The sequence below is a fragment of the Xenopus tropicalis genome, chromosome 3 (genome assembly GCF_000004195.4).
Source record: "Xenopus tropicalis strain Nigerian chromosome 3, UCB_Xtro_10.0, whole genome shotgun sequence".
NCBI lineage: Eukaryota > Metazoa > Chordata > Amphibia > Anura > Pipidae > Xenopus > Xenopus tropicalis.
The window spans coordinates 56,818,204-56,845,721 of record NC_030679.2 but is presented as its reverse complement, the minus strand read 5'-3'; the positions used below and the strand labels follow the sequence as shown (position 1 = coordinate 56,845,721).

General features: G+C 40.2%; 1 protein-coding gene across 3 annotated transcripts; it reads left to right on the top strand.

Moving 5' to 3' along the window:
• Positions 1–27,518, top strand: usp44 (ubiquitin specific peptidase 44). 3 transcript variants are annotated; one of them, XM_012968614.3, is made up of 6 exons: positions 1–186; positions 6,188–7,691; positions 19,493–19,691; positions 22,654–22,720; positions 23,363–23,568; positions 26,874–27,518. In XM_012968614.3, exons 2-6 carry the CDS (start codon positions 6,258–6,260, stop codon positions 27,038–27,040), a joined length of 2,073 nt encoding a protein of 690 aa, XP_012824068.1. In that variant the 5' UTR covers positions 1–186; positions 6,188–6,257; the 3' UTR covers positions 27,041–27,518.

Below are 27,518 nucleotides of genomic sequence, written 5' to 3'. Positions count from 1 at the left end.
CTTATTCGCTCCTCCCCCTTCCTTTCTGCCAGACCGTCTCCTGACGTCATCATCATCGTCACCGTGTAGAGAGAGAGAGAGCTGAGCGGCGGGCAGAGTGAAAAGCCTGGACTTTGTTGTTATTGTTGTCCCTGCACCGCTTCTCCCTGACCGGGGAACAAGCGCAGCAAGCGACAAGTCTGCGCGGTGAGTGCCTGATTAAACAGCATCTGGTCAGACAGTAGCGACTTGTTCGGTTATGGTTAGAGGGACAAATGCCCTCTGTGTACCATACTAGCCAGGCCGGGCTTTGGGCTTCTTTTCTGACCCCTTGCACAAGTCACAGCACAGATTCTTTAGCATCTGCTTCACAATTCTAATCTGCCTATAGTGGCCATAGCGTCAGCCTCTTTGCTGTGCCCGGACGGGCTCTGCAGCTGCTGCCGGACTACAACTTCCAGCATGCCCCGCTAGCTTTAGTTGGCTTGGGAAACTGGCAACATAAATTTGACGGTGGTTTGATAATATCAGATTTCAGATTCGTGACCTGAATAACTAATACGTTTCTTTGGCTCAGGCTTCACACATTTGCCATTGCTTTAATTCAGCTGCACCCATCTCAAACTATTCATCAGAATGAATCCTTATAAATGGCAGCGTGACCATGAGCGCTTCTACTGCTTGTATTCAGCCCCTGGATCTGTGCTGTCCTCCTTTCTTTCATGTGGGAAGCTGTTAATCATACAACAAAGGCTGTGGGAACCCAAGCTAGGCTAAAGCCATAAAGGTCTACTTGTACAGCAGTGATAAAGCTTGCTAGAAATATTGAACCATTTAATGCCTGTTATCCAGGGTTTGCTGTGATGTCTTTATTTTATCTCTTCCATCTTCAGTACCAAATCCAGTGCCTGCTCCTCTTCTCCTTGATTGTTGCTAATGACATATTATGAAGCACTTTACTGAGATTGTTCATCATTTACATCAGTCCGTTGATCCCCATATGATGGGGATTCTGTGCAGCCCAGTACATAGCAGTATTTTCTGTCCAATCAGTCTCATTCCTGTAGAAATTAAAATGTATATTTATAATATAAATAAGCTCCAAAAACTGAGTCAGAATATTGTGACTTGGCCATGGTCACAAGAAACCGATATCAGAACAATTTTTTACCCCTTGCTTCCATGAACCAGATTACAGTGACTTAATCACTGCACCACTTGGTCTCTTGGCTTCCTACACATGTATTTAAAGTTCCAATATCCATACAAAATATTATGATTCTGTGGTCTATTTACATACAGGAAGGTCAGTAATTAATGTAATTAAGTGTGTTGCATGAATATGATAGGCAGGACTTTAGATTGTAAGCTCCACTTGGGCAGGGGCTGATGTGTTAAATGAACTGTTTCTGTAAATGTGTCAGTGCTAAATAAATAGTGAATAATTATTGGCAAGGTTTTAGCACCCCTGGTTGATAATTTTACACTTAGCAACAGAAATGTATAGGACATATAATATATCAACTCGTCAACATTTCTGTGCACAAGTGTATATTGGTGCAAGGAAGAATGCTAAATTATGGATGGAAAGCCATTATATATTTGCACCTAGTGACATCCTAATTCTCTGCAACCCTCATAGTATACAATACCTCATCTCTATTCTTTCTGTGTTAACATTGTACTGGAATAATGTGGCTTCTAAAGAAAAGATAATCTTTATTTGTAGTTTATTTACCAAAATGTCTGGTTGCAGTGCACAGTCAAGAAGAAACCAAAACAAGAATACATGTGTCAGTGTTATGCTTAATGATTATTTTCTACGAAAAGTCTACTTTTGGACAGGTTCTGTTCTGTGATTTGGTTTTGGGTTACTTTGCTGTGTTTTGATTGTTGAAAGGCTCTGTGATATTAGTGCCAAACAAGTATAAATGATTATATTTTTGTTACAGGTATTGAATATATTATTATATAGGATATATTATCCAAAATTCTTGAGACCTGGGATAAAGGATAATTCTGTAATTTGGATTGCCATACCTTAAGTCTGCTAAAAACCATTTATACTCAATAGGATTGTTTTGCCACCAATATGAATTCATGCAGTTTAATTAGGGTCAAGTATCACTGAGGGAAAATAAGAAAAAAATAGGAAATAGTTGCTTAAAATGGATCCTATGGGACATGGTCTACCTGTAATTTTGAGCTTTCTAGATAACGGCTTTTCGGATAAGGGATCCCATATCTTTCTGTATTATCTTGTCAATAATTAGCTCCAACAAGTAAATTCAGTCACTGTTAAATGGACAGTGATATATAAAAACTCAGTAATGCTGAGCAGCAGTAGGACAGAATATTAGATAGGAGAAGCATACTACATAAACCATTTATATATGGCAAGGAAAATATATATAACTTGACATCATCGTAATTAAAATAGTTATTAAATAACCAGTGCAGTTTGACAGTGGGACTTGTGGGTTTTTCAGCTGGTGGAGATTTGCCTGGAACTGTACTTAAGGCTAATGCCAGACGAGGCGTAGGGCGGATATTTTCCACCCTACGCCTATGCCTCCTACATGTGCCTGCACCGGAATGAATGGAATAGGCTCGGGTGCAGGCACATGTTCCGAAATACGCATAAAAACACAAGACTTTCAAACTCTCGCGTTTTTCTGCGTATTTCCACTACATGTGCTGCACCCAAGCGTATTCCATTCATTCGGGTGCATGCACAAGTAGGAGGCGTAGGGCAGAATTTTCGGCAAGTGGTTTTCCGCTTGCCGAAAATATCCGCCCTATGCTTCGTCTGGCATTAGCCTAAGGTAAGATTTAGGAAGTGTTTGTTTTTTATTTTTACTAAATCACTCTGACTACGTAGATCGCATTCATGCCACCCAGCAGTGGCTGCCTCTCTCAAATAATTTTTAGCAATTACCCAATGCAAAGGCTTTTTACTAGGCATTACTTGATTTCCCTTAGCATAGTAATACTAATTTGCTTATAATGCATACAAACACACTGGGCATGTTTACCGCAGACATTTTGCATATGGCACAGAAGTTCCAGGTCACACCTTGTGTGTCAACCCTTTCTCCTTGTAGATTGTAAGCTCTTTTGGGCAGGGCCTTCTTCACCTCTTGTATCGATTATTGATTGCTTTATATGTTACTCTGTATGTCCAATGTATGAAACCCACTTATTGTACAGCGCTGCGGAATATGTTGGCGCTTTATAAATAAATGTTAATAATAAATAATAATAGCTGCTTGGCCTGTCATTCAGTTCAGTGGAGTCCACCTTGTCCCTGTTGTGCCATAGGTCTTAGTTTAGCGGGCGGATCTGCTCGTGTATGGGGACCTTTAGGGCTCTGGTACACGGGGAGATTAGTCGCCCGCGGCAAAACTCCCTGCTCGCGGGCGACTAATCTCCCCGAGTTGCCTTCCCCCTGCCATCCCACCGGCGAACATGTAAGTCGCCGGCGGGATGGCAGACGCGGCGGCGCGATTTAGCGCAAATGTCTTTTTCGGCGATTTCCCGAAATCGCGCCGCCTCTCAGGCTTTCTGACCACAAGATTTGTTTATCTCGTACCCTCCTGTTTGATTCAGTGATCCCCAACCAGTGACTCATGAGCAACATGTTGCCTAAGAGCAGGTGCCCATTTTTACATTTCTGGCTTGGAGGCAAGTTTTGGAAGCAGTTTTACTCCAAACAGAGCTTCCTGCAGGACAGCAGTCCATGGGGCTACCAAATAGCCAATCACAGCCCTTTTTTGGCACCCTAAAAAACTTTTTTCATGCTTGTGTGGCTCACCAACACTTTTTACACCCGAGTGTGGTTTACGAGTAAAGAAGGTTGGGGATCCCTGGTTTAATCCATTTGAAAAAAGTGAGAGTAAGGGCTCTGGCACACGGGAAGACTAGTCGCCCGTGACAAATCTCCCTTGCGCTTCTGGTATCATGCCTTTTAGGAGCATGGACAGCCAAACCAGACTGTACATCTAATTTTTCAGAGAAGGGATTGCTTCTTAGGTTTGTGTAAATAACAAGGCCAGTTTTTCTGTGCTACGTACAGTTCAGCAGGAAATGCTAGGTTATCACGACCCTTTAATAGCGGTGTTTCACCTACCCTAGTAATTTACAAAGTGGGGCGAACACAGAAGCACTGATAGTAATTGCACAGATTTACAGCAATTTACACTGATATAACAATACTGTGTGCTGTTCTTAAGCTTTTATTTGGTTTGTACTCGAGGCAGTGATGACAGTTTTTGTCTACTTTTTAGAATGTTAACTATACACCAATTCTGTCAGTTTTCACCTTTAGAACAGCCACTGGTACCATGTATTCTATCCAATTAAATGTGTTTTATACATCCTTTAGACTAAAGTGTTTAGTTTGAGTTGGATTGCATTCTTACCTAATGAATGGGCAAGTTGCATCATGGTGGCCCTTTATACAGTACTTAGCAAAGGTAAAGCATATGCATATATAATGCAATTTAATGCACACAACGGTGATCAGTCATCTTTTATTTGTGACGTTTCAGCTACTCCTGCTGATTTCCTTATTTTTATCAAGAGCAGATTATAGGTTAACTGTAATAAATTCTTGTTCTGCTGAGTAAAAGCAGTTGAGATTAAAAATCAGCACAAGAATTTGTGCCTCTAGGAACCTTTGTGACCTGTACACTTCCCAGCACCAGTTTAGCTTACTGCTGAAATGAGTAAGTTTGCTATTTTAGATAAGCCCACATAGGAGAATTTGGTTCATGCATAGGGCTTGTCTAGTCTCACATTGTACCAGTACTCATTTACATTCCGTTTAGCTTGCATGACCCAAAACTGAATCTTATTTGAAGATAAAACACAGTTAGGGCTCTGGCACACGGGGAGATTAGTCACCCGCGACAAACCTCCCTGTTTGCGGCAACTAATCTCCCCGAATTCCCATCCCACCGGCGAAAATGTAAGTCGCCGGTGATCCCACCGGCGACTTACATTTTCGCTGGTGGGATGGTAGTTCGGGGAGATTAGTCGCCCGTGACAAGAATTTGTCGCGGGCGACTATTCTTCCTGTGTGCCAGAGCCCTTATAGTATTTAAGTGACATCAATTTAGTTGCTGCATGATAAGTTGCTGTCAAATTCCCGTAAGACTTATGCCTTATCAGGCAGGGTCTTGGCCTGCAGATAAAAGTATGCCAAGAATCTGCTCCTACGCTTGTGTCATCACTCTACTGTGGCTTGGATAATGTATCCACTACTATAAGCACCTCAGTTTTTATTTGTAATAATAGTTTGTTTGTGGACTGAGTGATCTCATTCCCCTTCACCTCATAAAGAAGCAGGTCATGAAATTCCAAGGTAACTGCTTTGGAATCAAAATATATAATTAGGAGTTCTTGGCATCCTCTACAAAAAAGATAAAGGTAAACTGCAGCCTTCCAGCAGGATGCTGGAAACTGTTGTACAAAAGTAGTTTATGATCTTAGCTGTCCTACAAGCAACCATACAGCCTGTACATATAATCTGTATTGTCCAATAATTTGCCCTTTAATGTTTAACTAGTCTATGTCTTTATAGAAAGTGTTCTCTCTGTATTTGTTAGGTTTGGGTAAAATTTAGTTTGTGTGATATGTGATACCTGATGTGACTTAATTGAAAATTTCTTTATTAATATACCACTAATAAATTTTAAAGACTTGACATATATTTAAACTGGTGCCAGTGGAACTCTTCTGAGGAGGCAAAGATCAGCATACAGGGGTTGTCTTTCTATGAACTAGTGTGCCAGTGCGGTTTGCAGAACATTATCTGGAATTATTTTGTTGACAGGGTAGTTTCCATAATACCACACACAGTTTTGTTCCTGTTAAAAACACTATAAAAATGCTAGTTTTTCTTGAGGTATGTGTAAACACACTTGGCATTTACTATCCTTTATTTAAACTAATATGCATGCTGTCGCTGGCCTCACAGTTCTTTATTTAGCTTAGTGTTATTAAAATCCCACACCAGGATTCTCTGTCTTTTACTCACTAATGCTTTACTTAACATGGTAACACTAAGGACTCATCTGTTTTATTATAAGTATTGTTATAGGTGTCTACAAATATTTCTAGAGATATACATAACTAAGGTTAGAGAGTTTTACTCAAGAAGTTACATACAGGTTTAATAATCATGACTTCTTGGTGTATTTTGCAGGTCAGAATGTATGTGCAAAATGCAACAGATCAACTGCAGCTTAGCTGACACCTGAATCTGAAAACTGAAAATGGATAAATGTAAACATGTTGGCCGATTGCGTCTCGCCCAAGATCATTCAATTTTGAACCCTCAAAAGTGGCACTGTGTGGATTGCAACACTACCGAATCCGTGTGGGCTTGCCTAAGCTGTTCACATGTTGCGTGTGGTCGATACATTGAAGAGCATGCACTGCGACACTTTCAGGACAGTAAGCATCCTTTGGCTTTGGAGGTTAATGAACTTTACGTTTTTTGTTACCTCTGTGATGATTATGTTCTCAATGACAACACCACTGGTGACCTTAAACTTTTACGAAGCACGTTAAGTGCTATCAAAAGTCAGAACTATGACTGTACAACACGTAGTGGTCGGACTTTGCGGTCTATGGTAACTGCAGATGATTCATTCATTTCACATGAAGGTGCACAAGCCTTTCTTCAAAATGAAGACCGTGCATTCACTGCATTGTGGCATCGGAGGCATGCTCTCTTAGGGAAGGTTTTTAGGTCATGGTTTGCTTTGACTCCAAAAGGCAAGCAAAGGCTAGAAGAGGAACGCTTGAGGGAGGTGGCAGAACAGAAGCGAGAGGAAGCAAGGAAAAGGCGACAGCAGTTGAAGCGCAAATTAAAGGAAGAAATGGAAAGCACTCCCCCTAGAAAAAGTTCACGTTTGAAACAGCAAATGCAACCTTCCCCCAAAACTGAATTGCCCTCTGTGCAAAAAATGAACCAAAAATACACTCCTACCACAAAACAAAAACCACCAGCACCTACCTCTATTGAAGTATGCTTAAAAAAAATTGGTAATTCTCCAATAAAAAGAAAGCCCACTGTGACCCCTGGAGTAACAGGACTGAGGAATCTGGGGAACACCTGCTACATGAACTCAATACTTCAGATACTGAGTCATTTGCATGTTTTCCGGGAGTGTTTTTTGCAACTTGATCTCAATCAAACTCAGGAGTTGTTGGCAGCTGCTGGCAGTGGGAAAACAAGGTTGTCCAGCAAATACCCACCTAGCGCTGTCCTACCAAAAGTAACACAAAAGCACACTAAAGTTCAAAGATCACTGGCAAGGCGTCAGAGCTTCTCCTCGGGACTTAGTGGTGGGGCCTCAAATAGTAGAAACATGGAACTAATTCAGCCTAAGGAGCCAAGTTCAAAGCACATATCCCTATGTCATGAATTGCATACCCTCTTCCAAGTCATGTGGTCAGGTAAATGGGCACTGGTTTCTCCCTTTGCAATGCTACATTCAGTCTGGAGGCTTATACCAGCCTTCCGTGGGTACGCACAACAAGATGCTCAGGAATTCCTCTGTGAACTATTGGATAAAGTACAACAAGAATTGGAGACAACTGGCACCAGATACCCAACCCTAATTCCTGCTTCTCAAAGGAAACTCATCAAACAGGTCCTGAATATCGTCAACAACATTTTTCACGGGCAACTACTTAGTCAGGTATGTAAATTGCACAGTTGCTATTACTAGATGCACTTGTATTTGAACTTACAGTAGGTATGGAGAAAATCCAGTATCCGCAAACTGCTGAGCTATGTTTAGAGGATACGTGTCATAATTTAAAGAGAATAATGTGTTCAGAAAAGTATTTTTATGTTGTTTTAGCACATTTCCTTCTTGTATTCAGTTTTCAAAAGCCTGAGGCTAACACCAGCCTTTAGCCAGTAAGTATTACCTTTATATGAAATAGGACTCATATGTGCAGCTGGGTTAAACTGTATATGCTTCTTGTTTTAATAGATCAGCAGTGCATTCTGGTATTCAGTTCTAAGTCTTAAACTTCAAGTTCATAATGGTCAGGCATAGTGGTGGTTTATTACATATGACTACGGCTACTTTGTCTTGCAGTATGGGCAGGGTTTCTGTTCAGGGATTCGAATGAAGCATGCAGTGTGAATTGCCTAAAACTACTTGCAGCTTGGCTACTGCAGAACAGTTGATGGCACACAAACATATATATATTTTGCATTTTGCCCACAGTGAGACACTTGTGCCCAAGAAGGGTGAAGGCACAAATGATTACCAGTGGAAATCAATAAAATATTGAATCTGGTACCATTAAACCAAGCATAGTATGTGTGTGAGTGTACTTGCCTGCAAACAATGTATGGTTTAATGAATGAGTGTAACATTGCAAAAATAAATGTATTTAGAAGTAGATAAAAGATCTACTGCTAGCGCTTAGTACTTTCAGGGCCCATTGAGTTGTTTTGCTAAATAGAGCTAGTTATTGGTTAGAACCAATTTATATAACCTGACTGGCACTGGAACAGGTATTTCCAGATGCTTTGGACGCATCCATATATGATGCATAAAGTAAATATACATAGACCTTTAACTGTTTTTTAAGTTGTTTTAATCCATTACTTTATATTCACAGAGCTAATGTTTGTAAAGCACGATACAGCATTTTACCAAAACATTTTATAGACATAGCAACCTCCAAACCTGCTGTGCTACTCTGCTTTTTGAGACCAGGCATAGGGCAAGGGGCAGCCAGTAGGGGACAATTAAATGTAGCTTGGCACAGGGCTCTTTTATGGGGGAGGTTTGGACACATTAAAAAAAAAAGAAAATGGCCAAGGATTTTGTCCTCATTTAAAGGAACAGTAACACCAAAAAATGAAAGTGTATAAAAGTAACTAAAATATAATGTGCTGCTGCCCTGCACTGGTAAAAGTTGTGTGTTTACTTCAGAAAGTCTACTATAATTTATATAAATAAGCTGCTATGTAGCCATGGGGGCAGCCATTCAAAGGAGAAAAGGCACAGGCACATAGCAGATAACAGATAAAACACTATTGTATTCTACAGAGCTTATCTGTTATCTGCTATGTAACCTGTGCCTTTTCTCCTTTTTTCCAGCTTGAATGGCTGCCCCCATGGCTACACAGCAGCTTATTATATAAATTATAGTAGTGTTACTGTAGCAAACACACCAGTTTTACCAGTGCAGGGCAACAGTGCATTATATTTTTATTACTTTAAAGCTTTCATTTTTTAGTGTTACTGTTCCTTTAACTCTTCCAGCTTACATCAGTCTGTAAAGCAAGAAAACTTTTATTCATCATACATATATGAATAGAGAATACATTTAGTTATATCTCCCTCAAGGTATAAACATTTTGGCATGATTAAAATGGGCTAACATGCCCAATTTACTTTTGTGGTCATAAAAATATGCTTGGGGGCAGTGTGCCATGCTTCTAATAGTCTTGGGATTGGTGTCTGTCAGCTAGACTTACCAAGCAATTGCATATAAATGTTTTATAGAATGCTGGCTATTTGTATAGGAAGGTCAAGTATTAAATTGTATTTGTTATATTTTGGCTTCCAGCCATTTCATCCTAAGTAAAAAGTCCAGCTTTGTCCTGAAGAATTCCGCATACATGCAGAATTCATTTTCTTTTAAAACACATTTAATAGTAATGTTGATTTTGTAAGATAGTGAAACACAGCACAAGATAGATGTGATATGAATCTGTATGATGGAAGCACGTACAGATATGTTAAGTAATGGTGCCCTTACACAGGCCGATCCGCTTGTTGGCAATGTCGCCAAGCGAGTGGTTCTTCTCCCCATATCCCCACCTACGGGTGGGCGATATCGGGAAAATCCAGGCTAATTCGATTATTTGGTCCTGGGGCCAAACGATCGAATTATAACGACGGGTATAGGAAAAGTCGGTCCGGGGACCGCATCAACGAGCCTATGTGGTCCCCGATCCAATAGATTTTTTAACCTGCCCGATCGAGAGCTGACCGATTTCAGGCCAGATATCGGTCGGGCAGGCCTGTCTGTAGTGCATACACGGGCCGATTAGCTGCCGAATCGGTCTAAGGGGGGGGACCTTTACTTTGCTAAGTGATTTGTGTGCTTTTGTTAGTGGTGGTTCACGAGTATCTTGCTAGTTATCCTGTTTGTGAATTCACACTTTTTTTTGTTAAGGATATCACTGAACACATCAAGATGTTTTATTTGAAGTAATTTCACTTGGGTGGCTATGCATGCTGAGACCTACATCCATGTAGGAAATGAGATGTGGTTTTTGCAATTTACATTATACGTAAACAGAGTTCTCACCTACAGTTTCTGCATTGTTAGTCCATGGAATGTGTGTCTGCATAAACAAGGGATAGAATCTTTCTATCAGATTTATTGTAAACTTTTATAGATCATGGATCTACAGCAGGACGATCATTGGAAAGTTGGATAAATGATCACGTAGTGTACTGTTAACTTATTGATGTGTATGGGGTATAACTGGTCTCTTTTCTAACAGAAAATCTGTTGAAGCATTGAAGGTATAGCTTCTCTTTTTATTTTCTGTATTGGTTTGCACAATGGAAACATGAAAAGGTGTATATAGACTTTTTGATTCACAACCTTTGAATGTACTGCAGGCTCATCCTGCTTTTGTATTCTTTCCTTCTCAACCATTGTGGAGCTACTTAGTAGCAGCTAATTGTCACTGCCAGACAATACTGAGAATTGCCTCTGCTAAAACACACTAAGGGCTCTGGTACACGGGGAGATTAGTCGCCCGCGATTTCGGGAAATCGCCGAAAAAGACTCGCGAGTCTTTTTCGGCGATTTGCGCGAAATCGCGCCGCCGCGTCTGCCATCCCGCCGGCGACTTACATGTTCGCCGGTGGGATGGCAGAGGGAAGGCAACTTGGGGAGATTAGTCGCCCGCGAGCAGGGAGTTTTGCCGCGGGCGACTAATCTCCCCGTGTACCAGAGCCCTAAGAGACAATTATCAGTAAATGATCAGCATTGTCTATTGTATTTTTTTTTTTTGTTAGATGTGACAAGTGGCTGCTACTAGTAGCTCCGTGTGTCTCATGAAGCATGTTAGTCGCCTGTGATAGCTGAGATCTGTCACGGGCGACTAACACGCTCATTTCGGTTTTCTGAAGTCGTGCAATGTTGCCTGAAGTAGGAAACTTCATGCGACTTCGGAAAACCAAAACAATGCGAAGGCCTTTCTGCCAGCGACTCCTATTGTCGCAGGTGGAAAGGCATTTTGGAGCGGTTAGTCGCCCGCAATAGCAGAGATCTATGGTGGGTGACTAACACCCTTGTGGGACATCAACCTGAAAGCTTCATATCACTGTCCACAGTGGTTGTGCTAATAATCCTGGAATTGAGGAATGGGCGTGGCCTGAAGGGAAATGTTATGACATCACTGGTAATGTTACAACTTCATGGGCCCTTTTTTTTTTTTTTTTTTTACATTATAGCCTATAAAGTGCCAGACAAATGTCAAAATCTATGCGAGCATGCCAATCTCTTGTACTAAGCACAACTCTGATAAAACTTTTGAAGGTATAGGAATATAGGGGGGAAAAAAGGTATTCAAACTGTGTCTTGTTGGAGGAAATACATGGAACTGATTCTGCAAGATGGCAAATCTTTTATGTAGTTAATAGATTTTAATTTTTAAATCTGCCACATAATTGCTGCCTGTGATATTGTGTCATTGTAGGATGCAATGGGTTAATCCAAAGGCATCTGAGTAAAATCTCTGCTGTGGTTCAGCCCTTACAGAGAACAAATATGCCCTGCAGATCTGACAGGTTTTGTGGTTAAAGATATTGTTTACATACAGACTTTTGTAGAATATAACTGAAACTTTTAACTGACACCTCCTGATGTTGCAAATAAATGTAAAATATGGAATAAAATGAATACAGTATGTGAAAAGCTATGGTGGGGGAATACTGTAGGCATTCCCCTTTGTACTCGAGATTCATATGTAAAATCTCTTGTCTGCATATTTAATGCTTAATGTAAGTTGTACTGACTGGAATTTTCTCCAAAATGTTATACAATAGAGTTGTAATTAGCAAAAAAATTCTTAAATGAAAGGAAATTGTGAAAGGAATGTTGCACACTATGGGGCTTGTCTATTAAGGACAAATATACAAACATAATGTTTGTATGTAAAACTTAATTTATAAAGCACAGTATAGAAAAGTACACACAGGGAAGACATGTACTGTTATAAGCATAAAGTACCAAGTGGTACAGTAGTAATGAGGTCATTTGTGCTGTTGTTAGCAGGTTAAGTTTTGTTTTTCATCTCCTTTGTGCCACCTAATTGCAGCTTCTAATTAGTTGTTATATAGGAGGGTATAAGAAAGCAATATAAATAAACATTTACATAGGAAACGACAAACTGTTAAATTTGTGTATTGCTTTTAACATACAGTTGAAACAACATTAAAAAAACGGGTTCAAAACAACAGAAAGCAACTAAGAAAGTATTAGGGTTATTCTTGCTAATTGTGTGGTTTTCTTTAGTTGAAAAACAGCATCTTATGAGCAGTTTCTGTTCTGTACATTTAGATTGCAGGTTTGCTTTCACCTTTTTTATGCCACAAATGTGTTTTGTTGATAGGTTACTTGTACTTGTGACCCTGCTGGTTGGAAGTTCCTTTAAAGGAAACAGAATCTTAGAAATATCAGCTTGTATCAGATTGAGGAGGGGCCACCCTGGTTCAAAATGCTTAATTTTTCCCTTTCTCCTTGCATTATTAGGGCCAGCTTGTAGTGAGCTAGTGCCTAATGCCAGGGTATCAATACCACCTTTATTAAAAGGTTAATTGCTCTGTATATTCCTGTAGTTTTGTTACTTAAGGTGTAGCATATACCGGTTGGATTTAGCCAGATGACCCTACTTTCATTAATGTCTCTGTTCTCTCAGATGTTCCTTTTTGTTGTAGGATTGTGGTCATATTTAGGTAAGCGATGTAATGGTTGAGTTGGAATGTGTATCCCAAGGATCTTTATGATCCTTTGTATTTTCTCTGTATAGAGCTAGATCTGCTCCGATTTGTCAGAGAGAAGCTTACTTTCATTCGTTCTTGGTGATTAGTCATATGTTTTTCTAAGGGCTCTAGCACACGGGGGAGATTAGTCGCCTGCGACAAAACTCCCTGTTCGCGGGCGACTAATCTCCCCGAGTTGCCTACCCCTGCCATCCCACCGGCGAACATGTAAGTCGCCGGCAGGATGACAGACGCGGCGGCGCGATTTCGCGCAAAACGCCGAAAAAGACTCGTGAGTCTTTTTTGGCGATTTCCTGAAATCGCCCCGCCGCGTGTGCCATCCCGCCGGTGACTTACATGTTCACCGGCGGGATGGCGGGTCATGGCAACTCGGGGAGATTAGTCGCCCGCGAACAGGGAGTTTTGTCACGGGCGACTAATCTCCCCCATGTGCCAGAGCCCTAATGCGACTGACTAAAGTTTGCGTCACATCTGATGCATTGTTGGCTAAAGGATTTTTCTCCTTCCTCTTTTCAAACTGCAATCTTTGAGTAATTATATTACTCAGTAATTGGGTGAAAGGTTTGCAGTAAAAACCAAGTCCCCTGGGTCTCTCTTTAGCAACAGCTGTTTGTGACTGATGCCAGGATCAGAAGACCACCAACCTACAAAAGCAAACCTGGGGGTGGTAGCGTGATTGTGGTGCTGCCTCAGGACCTGGTCAGATAGCTATTATAGAAGGAAACTTAAATTCCGCACTGTACCAGAACATTCTTTATTCAGTTATCTGGCTGTGAGTTGAAGGGCAATTGGGTTATTCAGCAAGACATTGATCTAAAACCAGTGTGTCCCATTTAAAGGAGATCTGCAAAAAGAATAAGCTAAATGTATTAGGAAAAGTTTGATTGCATTTATTGCCGGTATTTAAACTAGTTATTAAATGGGGTGGTACACATTTAAGTTAACTTTTAGTATGTTATAGAAGGCCAGTTTTTAGCAAATTTTCAACTTGACTTGAATTATTTGCTTCTTCGGACTTTCCAGCTTTCAAACTGGGGTCACTGACCCTGTCGCTAAAAACGTTTGCTCTTTTTAGGCCACAATATCATTGTTATTGTTACTTTTTACTGCTTATCTTTTATTCCGGGCTCTCCTATTCATATTTCAGTATCTTATTCACACCACTGCCTGGTTGCTAGGGTATTATCCAAACTGGAGAACTGCTGAATATAGAGCTAAATAATAATAAAAAAAAACCAAAAAAAACCACACACACACACAAAAATGAAGATCAATTTCCAATTGTTTCAGAAAAGCACTCTCCATATCATACTAAAAGTTAATCTAAAGGTGAAGAACCACTTTAAGGCTTTTATTACTTTTGTTCCTTAAATAAGTGCAGTAATCATTTTACAAATTTTGTTATGTGTTAATCTAGGTCCCTTTTGTCTAATGTTACATTTTGTTTAGAGATCAGAAACTATTCAGTGTGCAAAAACATGCAGTAGACGAGAAAAAACACTTTAGAGTAAGGTAGATTCTTACAGTGTAAATGTGGTCAAAGAGAAAGATAGTCTTTGAATTTAAATGAGGCATTTAGCATGATATAGGCAGTGACTGGTTGCCTTTCCCACCTGCAGTCCTCAGGGCATTGCTGTTTTTAGTTCAGTGCTGGTGGGTTAGTCTTTGCTAGTCATCAATCAAAAAAATTTTTCAGGCTGAACAGTCGTTTTGATTGATGGTCTTCTGCTGAAACTGTTGTTTGTAAGAAGAAATATTCCCCTTCATGTATAAAATAAGAAAAAACAGTGGCTTGTAGAAAGCTGCCTGCATTTCGGCTTAAAACACACTACAAAACATATATTCAGTGTGTTGTAAAACAAATGCCAGTCATTTTGCTACTCTGGATGAAAATAGTTATCTAATGATAGCTTAAATCAGGGATCCTCAAACTACTGCCCCCCAAAGTAATTTAACCAGTCCCCACTGTGGGCTCACCCCTGGCAGCGGGGGGAGCCTGGAGAAGGAGGATACAGCAGGGAGCAGGAGGGCACAGCAGGGAGCAGGGAGCGAGAGGATGGAGCAGGGAGCATGGTGCCAGTCTGGGCCTAAAGAATACCCTTGTAAGCAGGACTCTCACTTTGCCTCCTAGTTTAGCACTAACATCTGCCTTGGAGCAGTCTGGTACATAGAAGTAGTAGTTAACAGGTTGAGATCATAGATATATAATAGGAACTGTTTAGATGACCATCAGACTAAAGTATGGAGACATTTTTCCCTGACTAGAGACTTAAGATTAATAATGAATGTTCTAGGGACTCCTGTTGGGAAAGGCAGAGACGGACAACCATAGCATTGCATATGCTACAAAAAAGTATTTCACATGACAATTACCAAGAGAGTCTTTCACAGTGAAAGCAATATATAAGAACATTTTCTATGGAAATGTAATTTCATTGATGTTCATTGGCAACTCACTTTTAGCAAAGGTCCAGACTACATACGAGATTTAGGAACAAAATTCACCAGAGCACTGGTGATGTGAGTTACCTGTGCCACTCCTTCCCTGGCAGGGGTGGGGAGGTGCGTAGTTTGAGGACTATAGTGCAGCCCCCCAACAGTCTGAGGGACCATGAACTGGCCCCCTGTTTAAAAAGTTTGAGGACACCTGGCTTAAAGTGTCAGAAAAGACAGGCTATAGTGCTAAGTTAATACAAGACTAGGAAGGAATATGGGTAGGTTAATTTTGTTCTCAGGACCCTAGATGCTAGATGTTGATTTTCTTCTACCTGGTTCTGGAGTGTGTGATATGGCAGAATAAGTAGGCAGATTGGGTGGGGATGCAGGAGACCCAGAGAGCTTGGCACACATTGCTATCACAAATTAGAAGGGCCAGAGGTTCTTTAAAAACACTTCAGAGATTTAGGTGAATGCTTGGGCTAGGTCCTCCGGGGTTTTACATTTTGGTTTTGTATGTGTTGGTTTTAGCTGTTTTTTCTTATTTTTCTGCCTCTCGCATATTTAAACAAACACCAGAAATCCGATTAATACTGAAGCAAGATTTATAATGCTATCATTGTTTTGGATTACTTTTCTGTCTGTCGAGGCCATCTCCTGTTAGAGTCCTGCTTACTTTATGAATGCATAAGCAGGACACTAGCTTTCTGAACAGTATCAAGAAATTGCCCTATTACCTGGTAAGAAACACAGTATTGCAGCTGGGTTGGTGGCTGCTATATCAAGCCTTTTGAAGTATTTTCTTCAGCTCTTGGGGATGTTGCACTTATGGAGGGGAGAGTCTGCTTGGGATGTTTAGGTAAAAATGGTTTTCCTTTCCCTTTAAGATGTCTCATGCCAGTTGATTATTTGGAAATGTGTCAGTCACCTTATGCACCTGGGATTCCTGCCACGAAAATCATCATATAGCGATTCCTAGCATTTTGTGTTGCCCACACAGAGAGCAGTTAATCGCTCAGTCAACAAAACACACAGAACTGCTATGTGTGCCACTGCCCCTAAGTAGGCTTTGGGAAAGGTATGTGGTCCTTGAAATACTACACTTGAACTGAGTAAACAATTCCTTCCACTATGTTTGTATTGTAAGTTTCTTCCTACTGACTTGCGGTTCCCTTATACAATACGTGATATCAAGCAGCAGAGTGATGGTGAATACAGGATCAGCAATCAGGAATGTAAGCAGGTGCTTGCACAAAGCGTGCCCTGCCCAAATGATCTCTGCTCATGCAATTGCATAAACAGAAGCACTTGTACAGCAAAAACTTATAAACAGGTCTGTTATTCTGTGTGAAATGTACGTTGATCCACAGGAAAGGGTAAAATAAGACTGCGGCTTAAATCCTTGTTTTCGGGGTGAATGTTAACGAAAGTGTGAGCACATTCCAGTATATTATGAAAAGTAAAAGCTTGCAGCAAGCTACAGTCAGTAACAAGGATAGATTCTTACAGCACCACAACTCTCCAGAGAGACAGAAATAGAGGTCATTGGAGGATCTTTCACTGGGAATCCTGTCTGCCCTCTGTTAGCAGGGTAATGTAGGCAAGCCAAAAATACACGGGTATTTCCTTGTTGGATAACAGCAGGCTGTTGTAGCCCTACTAGGCATGGTTCTTATATGAGTTCATTAAAGAGAGATTAATGTTCTGTAAGTATAAAGTAGGTATACAAGTAAGGAGGAGCCATAAAGAGTAGTATTAGAGCTTACTATTTGTGTAGTGAAGTAGTTTAGTATCACTTAACCAGTGGGTGATTTTAAGGCTTATTAAAATAGGCATAGTTGTAATCAAAAGTAGACCTACTGTTGAATTCTGTCTCTAGTTCCTTTTGCATGAAGCAGCAGCTTGGTGGCTATGGCACTCTCAAGTACATGGGACTAGCAAAGCACAATTTATGACTTTTAGGGGAATATTTACTAAAACGCTAACATTTCTAATTGTTTTTATTTTTAAAAATTCGAATAGATTCATTTCCGCAAATGTGTTACACTAAAGCTGGCCATACACGTGGCGATCCGACGATGTTTCGTACGACCATCGGTCGCACGAAACATCGTCAGATCCGCCACACACCATTCAGGGCTGAATCGGCAGGTAAGGAGGTAGAAACAATAGGATTTCTACCTCCTTCTGCCGATTCAGCTCTGAAGGGAGAATTTTGGTCAGGCGCCTTCTATGGCGCCCGATCAAAATTTTCTAACTTGGCCGATCGGCGAGCCGACCGATTTCAGCAGCTTCCTGCGATATCGGTCGGCTCGCTGACATGCCATACACGCACCGATTATCGTACGAAACGAGGTTTCGTACGATAATATCGGTGCGTGTATGGCCACCTTTACTAAAAAGTCTGAACTGAAAAAGTCAGTGCGTGAAAATTTGCAAAGATCCTGAATTTTCCCATTAGTCACGTGAAAACTGCAACTTTTTTAAATTATTGCACAAAAAACAGCGCCAAAAATCTGAAACCTCTAAAGTTTTAAAGCAAAAGAAGGGTCTTCCAGGAAAGGGAAGGGACACCTGCCATAGAATTCTACACAGTCTCAGCAAGTTTTAGCTGGCAAATTGTCAGATTCTGATTTTTAGCAGTTTGGATGCATAGTAAATCTCAAAAAAAAAAAAAAAAACAATTCTAAGGTTTAATGTCTGTTGACACTGAACTAATCCAAATGTTGCACTTACAAAAGGGAAGCTGATTTACCATATCAAAGTATTAGGATAACTTATGACTAAATAAGGTTCCACCTCCATACCAGCATGCTGTATATGTACTGGATCCTCTGAGCTTGGTCAGAACTTTTCTTAACATTATTGTCTTCTCTTTAGTGTAACCAGTGTCTCGTGTGTGTGTGTGTGTGTGTGTGTATGTCTTCCATTTGGTAACTAAAATATGCTATATTGCCAGTGACACTATTTTGCCACTCATATCTCCCTGCAAATGTGTTTCCTTGTTTCATTTATAGTTATTCATTAGAATTAAGTGTATAAAAAACACACTCTTCTCACTGGTGAGAAACAAGTGAGGATATAGAAGATCCACTACCCTGACATGGGAACTTGCATGCTCTCTCCCTTTGCCTGCAGCCCAAGGTTTTGCATATGAGCACTACTACCATTAGCTGGTTGTTGCAGGTGATGGTTACTATGGGCCAAAATGCCTTTAAATGCCAGGTAATTCCCAATGACTCATGTGAACTAAAAAAAGCCACTCAGAAGACTTTTTTAAGATTGCCAGTCAGGGTGTGTTGCTTTAGGCTTATCACCGGCTGTGGTCAGAATTTCCCATACAGCGTGATGATATTTTTGTGTGTAACATGTGGTACTGCATGGAAATCTGATCTACACTGCACGTTATCACATGGGTAATTAGGTTCAGAAATAACAAATATGAAATTGAAAGATGCACTATAAAGATTGCAGAAGATTTTTGTTAATAGGTCAGACCATTTATACAAGTATTTTTTTTTTTTTTTTAATTTTGTGGTAGTGGCATAAGAAGAACTGGTAAAAGCCCTGTATAAAAGTAAGAATTTCTTTACAGCATCAATTAGTCCCTGTGATTTTAATCAGTTGTGTCAGGTCTGAGGTGATGGTGCAAATTACATTTAGTCTTAAAAATGTGCTTTATAAATGCTATGATTAGCTATTTATAAAGGATAATTTCCACAAGCTTTATAAATATGCCAGTTATTATACTGTTTTTCTAGCATAAATCATGTTAAACAGCTTTATAAATATGCCTCTTAGTGTGTTTTATTGGAGGCCAGTGGAAGCCACATGTGGAAAGTAAATCTTTGAATTCTAGCATGTATAAGGCACACGCTTGCTGAAAGTCTGCTAATTTAACACTTTGGTACTATTGTACATAGTGGGTTACAGAAGGTGTGTGACCTTATCCAGGTGTGGTGTTATATAAGGTGAACAGCATGACTAAAATCCATCTTTTTTTATTCTAGGTTACTTGTCTGGCCTGTGATCACAAATCAAATACCATTGAGCCATTTTGGGACTTGTCTCTTGAGTTTCCCGAGAGGTACCACTTCAATGGCAAAGAGACAGCTTCTCAGCGGCCTTGTCTGTTGACAGAAATGCTGGCCAAATTCACAGAGACTGAAGCCTTAGAAGGGAAGATCTATGCTTGTGACCAGTGCAACAGTGAGTAACGGCAGTATGTATTCACATGGAAATTCTGATCCATAGCCTTAGTGCTTATAGATCCCAGCTTTGTGTAATAGCACATAGACTGAGAGGGCTTATATATCTATAGTTGCACTGTATCGAAACTAACAATTCTGTGGACATATATGCACTTAAAATGTGCACTTAAATGTACACTGAAGCTTACATGCCTACTTCATATTAAATGATATAATTAATACTATATTAATAAAATATACAGCCATATAATATTGTATGACAGGGTGTCACATTACAGTAATCACACAACAACTGTACATTCCTTCTAAGGAGGCAATTTTTAAGAACTGTCTCATGGTCCTATTAGCAATCAGTTGTTCTGTCCAGATGGAGAAAAGTTTGCCTGTGCCTCTGTCGACATCAGGAGACCTAAAAGAGGCATGGATTGTACCATCTGTTTGAACACAAAAGAGTTGGTTGATGCTGCCTGCCATTCATAAGTGTCAGAATGCATAGTCTGTTGGCACTGATCTGGGAGTCGCACTTTATACGCTATACATTTTTATTATGTATATATCATTTAGAAAGCTGACCAGTGATGTTGACTTACACACTATTATAAATATGCCCCTAAGTTTGCCACCAATTAAACGCCTGCCTTAAAACAGGTTGCTAATTGATTGCTATAGATAGCAGTTGATAATCTAAGCCTGAGAGCTGTATAGTTATATTAGAATACCTATATGTAGACCAGATTCCGAGTTAGACTGAAATTAAAGCCTTAAAGGGGACATGTTGTGTTAAAAAAATGTTACTAGTCCCATCCATATTTTCTACTTCCTGGTGCCGTCTTTTGCTGGATAAGAACCAATCAGTGTGTATCTGTTCAGGAACTGAAACATGTCTTGTTTGTGCAATATAAACAGTAGATGTTACTCTGAAATAAGCAGTTCATATAAATATTTCCATTGGTTAATGTGCTAATAAGCCATTTATTTTATTGGGGGTCAGTGGAGTTTTCCCTTATTTTAACACCTTCCCACCTACCTGCTTTGTGCTGCCATTGCTCGATATGGAAGTTACATACATTTTTGCATAAGGTACGTAAACTGCATACATTTAGGGGCCCAATTATATTCTTGAGGGTCCCAATAACTAGTCGGCAATAGTTCATAAAAATTGTAAAAACAATTAATTTTGCTAATAAGTTAGTATTATATTTGGGGGGGAGCAGTAGAAGACACTGATATAATTCAGTAAATAGATCCCAATATAACCAGCTGATGATATGAAGCAGTTCATATAAATAGTTAAAATGAATAATTAATGTGCTAATAAGTCAGTCAGTTCATTTGGGGCAGTGGAATTTACCTTTGATTTTTAATTCATTGGGGGTCAGTGGAGTTTGTCCCTGAAACAAACAGGAAATTATTAAGTTAGAGAGAGTCCAGAGAAGGGCAACTAAGCTGGTAAAGGGTATGGAAAGTCTCAGTTATGAAGAAAGACTGGCCAAGTTGGGTCTGTTTACACTGGAGAAGAGGCGCTTAAGGGGTGCGTAACAATCTCTCATGCTTTATTTACCAGTAGATCCTTCCAGCAGACACGAGGGCACCTATTCTGATTAGAAGAAAGGAAGTTTCCTATGTTACTATCGTCCCCCTTATGGTTCATCTGCAGCATCTACTGTTCCCTGCTCCCTTTATGTCTCTGCACGAATCACTAGATATTCAGAATCTAGCAACCCACGTAGACAAACTTAACCAAGATATGGGTGCATTCTGCTGCATTTTTGGGTTCTACCCAAACCAGCTTAGTCAGAGGATGACATAAAACATTTCTTTGTTTTAACCAGCTGTTTCCCTCACTTAGGCATGTATGACTGCCGTTATTATTAAGCCTTGTGCAACCTTCACTAACCACAAATCCTGCTCTTATCTTGTGTCTGGAAGCTATTTCCCATATGAGATAGAAAATGGTCATAAAACATTTTCTTGTGGTTTCTCTGTCATCAACTATCATGGACATGTAGCTCACTTACTTATTCTCCCACTCTGTGCAAACCTAACACCCCTTGCAAGTCCCTGTGTCATTTCAATCCTGTTCTCTGCCCAGTATTTTGCATTTCCCTCTGTTAATCCAACTTTACCCCCATTACATACAATATAACTTTCCCTTATATTATCCAAACAATCCTGTGATTTGCCATCTGTGTGGGTAGGTACAGCATTCCCTAGGTTAACATGAGTTCTGCTGATGATTTCCACTTACATTGCCAAAATTATATTGCTGATCTGGTGTGTAAACAATGATGAGAATATCCTAGTGGGTATAGTACTATAAAACAAGAGTTACTACCAAATAAAGCCCCTGTAGGCTGATAGTGTGCATAGAGGCTGCCTAATAGCCAATCTTAGCCCTTATTTAGCACCTCCATGAACTTTTTATGTTTGCTGAAAACAGCTCATCAGAATTTACAGTATATGAGCAAATAATACAAATGTACATTCATTGGCTCTTCTTTGGCCATGATGCTCAGTGATTCCATAAATGGTCTGTAGGACACTAAAGCATGAGAGTCTGTTAAACAGGTGGTTTTCCAAAAAAAAAATGTGCTTTATTTTTTGTGATTCTGCTCCTTAAGACGGTAAGAGGCAGATTTAACAAAGTGTGAGATTAGAGCTCACTATAGAAAAGCTCACCCACTTTCTATTCATTCCAATGGGATTTTTAGAAGCGTATTTATCAAATGGTAAACTCTAACCTTTACATATTGATAAACACGCTTCTAAAAATCCCATAGGTATGAATAGAAAGTGGATTAATTTTTCTGTAGTGAGTTCTAATGTCAAATTTTTATAAATCTGCCCTGCTATGACATTAGAATTTATAGTAGCAACTATCAGTTGAAGATCACTATTTTGTTCTTCCCACACTGCAGCAAAGCGTAGGAAGTTCTCATCCAAACCAGTTGTCCTTACAGAAGCACAGAAGCAGCTGATGGTGTGTCGGTTACCTCAGGTCCTGAGACTGCACCTCAAGAGATTCCGGTAATTTTATTTTTGTGCATTTGGGTCTGTCACTTTGGGGTAAGGCCTGAGCCTTTCCTCAGCCAATGTTAATAACTGGCAAAACAAGGAACATACCATGCGCTGTCCTATCAGAATATGAAGGGGTATGTTCTTCCCCTGTGGCCTTTGGTACAAACTGATTTGCAGAAGGGCTGGCTAGGAGCTAAAGCAAGAGCAGCCTTAGCACACCTCCTAGAGGGGGGAGCTTTAGCCTATATGTCTTCTGTGTCCCCCTGAATGAAAGGCTCCCTCCTACCCCAGAGCTGCACAAAAGGGTTGGCAGGCACCATCTCACACCGCACTCAGTTCCTCTTATGTTGAAGATTGCCACAGGAGCATGTGCAATTGACTGTCACTATAATCATGGAAGAAACCCTGAATCAGCAAGAGATAATGTCTGCCAACAGCACAGCTCCTATTTAAAGTAGGTACACACACTTTTTAGACATTTTGGACTCCTCTTTAACATAATAAATATTTTGCTGATGTGTCTCTGTAGTGACATAGCAACCCACGTGTATTGATTAGTTACATTACTGTGGCTCATCATTTAAATGCACTGCCATTGTTAGGCTGGATCTCTAATAAGTATAAAATAAAAACGTTTCTTTGCTTTCTCAGGTGGTCTGGCCGAAACCATCGTGAGAAAATTGGAGTGCATGTTCGCTTTGACCAGATGCTGAACATGGAGCCTTATTGTTGTAGAGAGTCCACTGCAGCCCTGAGAGCTGACTGCTTTATTTATGATCTGTCGTCTGTCGTGATGCATCATGGGAAAGGTTTTGGTTCTGGCCATTACACTGCCTTTTGTTACAATCCGGAAGGAGGTAATGGATAGGTTTTATCTGCAGATTTCTTAAGGGGTTTGCATATGAGCTGAAGAATATAGCATTATATATTGTCTTTACAATCCTCTCTGCACTTTTTGGAATTGGTTTTAAATGACAATGTTATGTGATGTTACTTCATTTCACACTGTAGATTTACATTTATATGACGTTGCAGGGATTGATGGTAATATTGGTTAGAAATGTTACTGATGGCTTTCTAATAAAAGCACTGCATGATGATGTGATGTAGGTGGGGAAATAATAAGGTAATATAAAGATTTAGGAGCCCCTTAGTTCCCAAGGAAGAACAGATGTTAGATCCCCCCCCCCCACCAGTTAAATTCCACATATGACTTATACCTAATAGTGTTCTGTGCCCAGTTAGAACTAAGTTCCATCCAAATTACTTTAGACTTAAGTGACATTAGCATTCCAATTAGCTCACAGATATGATCAAGGCTAATTTTACAGGAAAAGGATTATGGGTAGGGAAAGATTCATATTTTCTTAGTAAAGAAATATATTTTATAAAAATAATTTAGCCTGTTTAGGGTTGTGGCATATTTGCACCTGGGCAGTAAACCATGGCAACCTATCAGTTATTTGCTTTTATTACTCAACCTGCCACTGGATGAAGAGGCTAATCACTGATTGGTTGCTATAGTTTACTGCCTGGGTGTAAATTTGCCCAGTCTTTATAAATGACCCCCATGGAGTTCAGACTCCTGCCTTTTGGGTGAACTGTGCCACTCAAAATACGCTCATCAGTTTGTTGAACTAATGAGGATATTTAACTAATTGCAGATTAAAATTCAATTTAATTGGGGTATTTTGTAAACATGAGATTTGTTGGTGATGCCTTGGTAAATTGTTTGGATCACACGGGGAGGCAGGTTTATATCATATTGCTTAAGGGCTTCATTCATGCAACTATTCCTATGGAGATCTACATAGTAACATAGTAACATAGTAACATAGTAAGTTACCATCAAGTTCAACCATAATGCCTATATATAACCTGCCTAACTACTAGTTGATCCAGAGGAAGGCAAAAAACCCCATCTGAAGCCTCTCTAATTTGCCGCAGAGGGGAAAAAATTCCTTCCTGACTCCAAGATGGCAATCGGACCAGTCCCTGGATCAACTTGTACTAAGAGCTATCTCCCATAACCCTGTATTCCCTCACTTGTACTAAGAGCTATCTCCCATAACCCTGTATTCCCTCACTTGCTAAGAATCCATCCAGCCCCTTCTTAAAGCTATATAATGTATCAGCCAGCAAGACTGATTCGGGGAGGGAATTCCACAACTTCACAGCTCTCACTGTAAAAAATCCTTTCCGATTGTTTAAATGGAACCTCCCTTCTTCTAAACGGAGTGGGTGCCCTCGTGTCCGTTGGAAGGACCTACTGGTAAATAAATCATTAGAAAGGTTATTATATGATCCCTTTATATATTTATACATAGTTATCATGTCACCTCTTAAGCGCCTCTTCTCCAGTGTAAACAGACCCAACTTGGCCAGTCTTTCTTCATAACTGAGACTTTCCATACCCTTTACCAGCTTAGTTGCCCTTCTCTGGACCCTCTCTAACTCAATAATGTCCCGTTTGAGCACTGGAGACCAAAACTGAACAGCATATTCTAGATGGGGCCTTACCAGCGCTCTGTAAAGGGGAAGAATAACCCCCTCCTCCTGTGAATCTATACCCCTTTTAATACAGCTCAAAACCTTGTTTGCCCTTGCAGCTGCTGCCTGGCATTGCTTGCTACAGCCAAGTTTATTATCTACAAGGACTCCAAGGTCCTTCTCCATTATGGATTTGCCTAGTGCAGTCCTATTAAGGGTATACGGGGCTTGCATATTTTTACATCCCAGGTGCATGACCTTACATTTATCCACAATAAATCTCATCTGCCACTTAGCTGCCCAGATTGCCAGTTGGTCAAGATCCTGCTGCAGGGATGTCACATCCTGGATAGAATTGACTGGTCTGCAGAGTTTTGTGTCATCTGCAAACACTGATACATTACTCATAATACCCTCCCACAAGTCATTTATGAACAAATTAAACAAAAGTGGACCCAGTACAGAACCCTGAGGGACCCCACTGAGGACCTTATTCCAAGTAGAGAATGTACCATTAACAACCACCCTCTGTACCCGATCCTGTAGCCAGTTTTCTATCCATGTGCAAACGACCTCTCTAAGACCAATAGACCTTAGCTTAGAAAGCAGTCGTTTGTGGGGAACGGTATCAAATGCTTTGGCAAAATCCAAATAGATTATATCTACTGCATCCCCACTGTCCAGCTTCTTACTTACCTCATCATAAAAAGCAATTAAATTGGTCTGACAGGACCTGTCCTTCATAAAGCCATGCTGATTACTGCTCATAATGGCATTCTCCACTACATAATTTTGAATGGGATCCCTTAACAAGCCTTCAAATAACTTGCCCACCACGGATGTCAAACTTACAGGCCTATAATTGCCAGGCTGAGATCTTACTCCCTTTTTAAATATGGGAATGACATTCGCCTTCTTCCAATCCCTAGGTACCATACCTGATGAAAGAGAGTCTGAGAATATCAGAAACAAGGGCCACTGCAATTCTGCCCCTAGCTCTCTCAGTACCCGAGGGTGTATTCCATCTGGCCCAGGTGCCTTGTTTACATTTATCTTGTGTAACCCTTTAAGCACCAAATCCTGTGCCAACCACTGTGTAGTTGGAGTTGAGGCAACAGCGCAGCTATTGGGTGGGACTTGGCCCACTGGCTCCTCTACTGTATACACAGAAGAAAAGAACTGGTTAAGCACATCTGCCTTTTCTGTATCCGCTGTAACCATATTGTTATTATAACTCAATGGGGCCACACCCTCAACCTGCATCTTTTTACTATTAATATACTTAAAAAACTTTTTGGGGTTAGTCTTGGCCTCGGCCGCGATGCGCTCCTCATTTTCTATCTTTGCCTTCCGGATTGCTGTTTTACAACACTTGTTACAGTGTTTATATCTATCAATCAATCTATCTAATTCATCTATTATAACCCCATTAAGATATGTGCTGACCCCATACACAGGAAAAGAGATTGAATTGTTGGTAAGACAAGTAAAATCTGTGTATATAGAGTAGCTTCATTTATTGCAATATGTAGAAAACATAGCTTTTCTAGAAGCATGTATAATACATAAAGGTAACACTATAACCTCTATATGTAATAAAAGGCACTAAGTTTGCCCAGTAGCAGTAACCCATAGCAACCAAAAAGTTTAAAAAAGTTTGTCTTCTTTGCAGGCTTCTGGGTCCACTGCAATGACTCCAAGCTCCATTCGTGTACCGTGGAAGAGGTGTGCAAGGCACAAGCATACATATTATTTTACACCCAGCGAGTTACTCAGGAGAATGGACATTTGTCAAACAGGCTTCCTATCCATGGCAGCCCGCAGTCCCCACCCCGTTGAGACACTTTCATGGCAGGAACATCCCTGACCTTTTGGCAGCTTCTAGTCTCACTATTCCATAAGGGTATTTGTGTGTATGTGTATATACACTCTGATATACGTTCTTTGGTTCTGGGAAAGTATTGGCATGCCTGGCATATGAAGTCTCCATTGCAAAACCTGGACTGCAAATGAATTGCCATCATCAGATTTAGCAGACTTGGCATAGTAGTAACCAGACCTGTGTAAGAAAGTGTGACTTTGTCTTATTCATGTACAATATGTTTATACAGTTTTGTATTGAATTAAGCACTCAAAATAGAATAAATTGATTTTAACATTTTGTATATTGGCAATGGATAACTTTCTACCAAATTCTTTCTATTGTTTCCATGTTACCTTTCCATTTCCCAGCTCAGTCTGATGTTTGTTTTTTGACATAGCTGAAGCCATTTTCTGCTTTTATTTGTTGTGTTAATATACCTGCCATTGTTCTAAA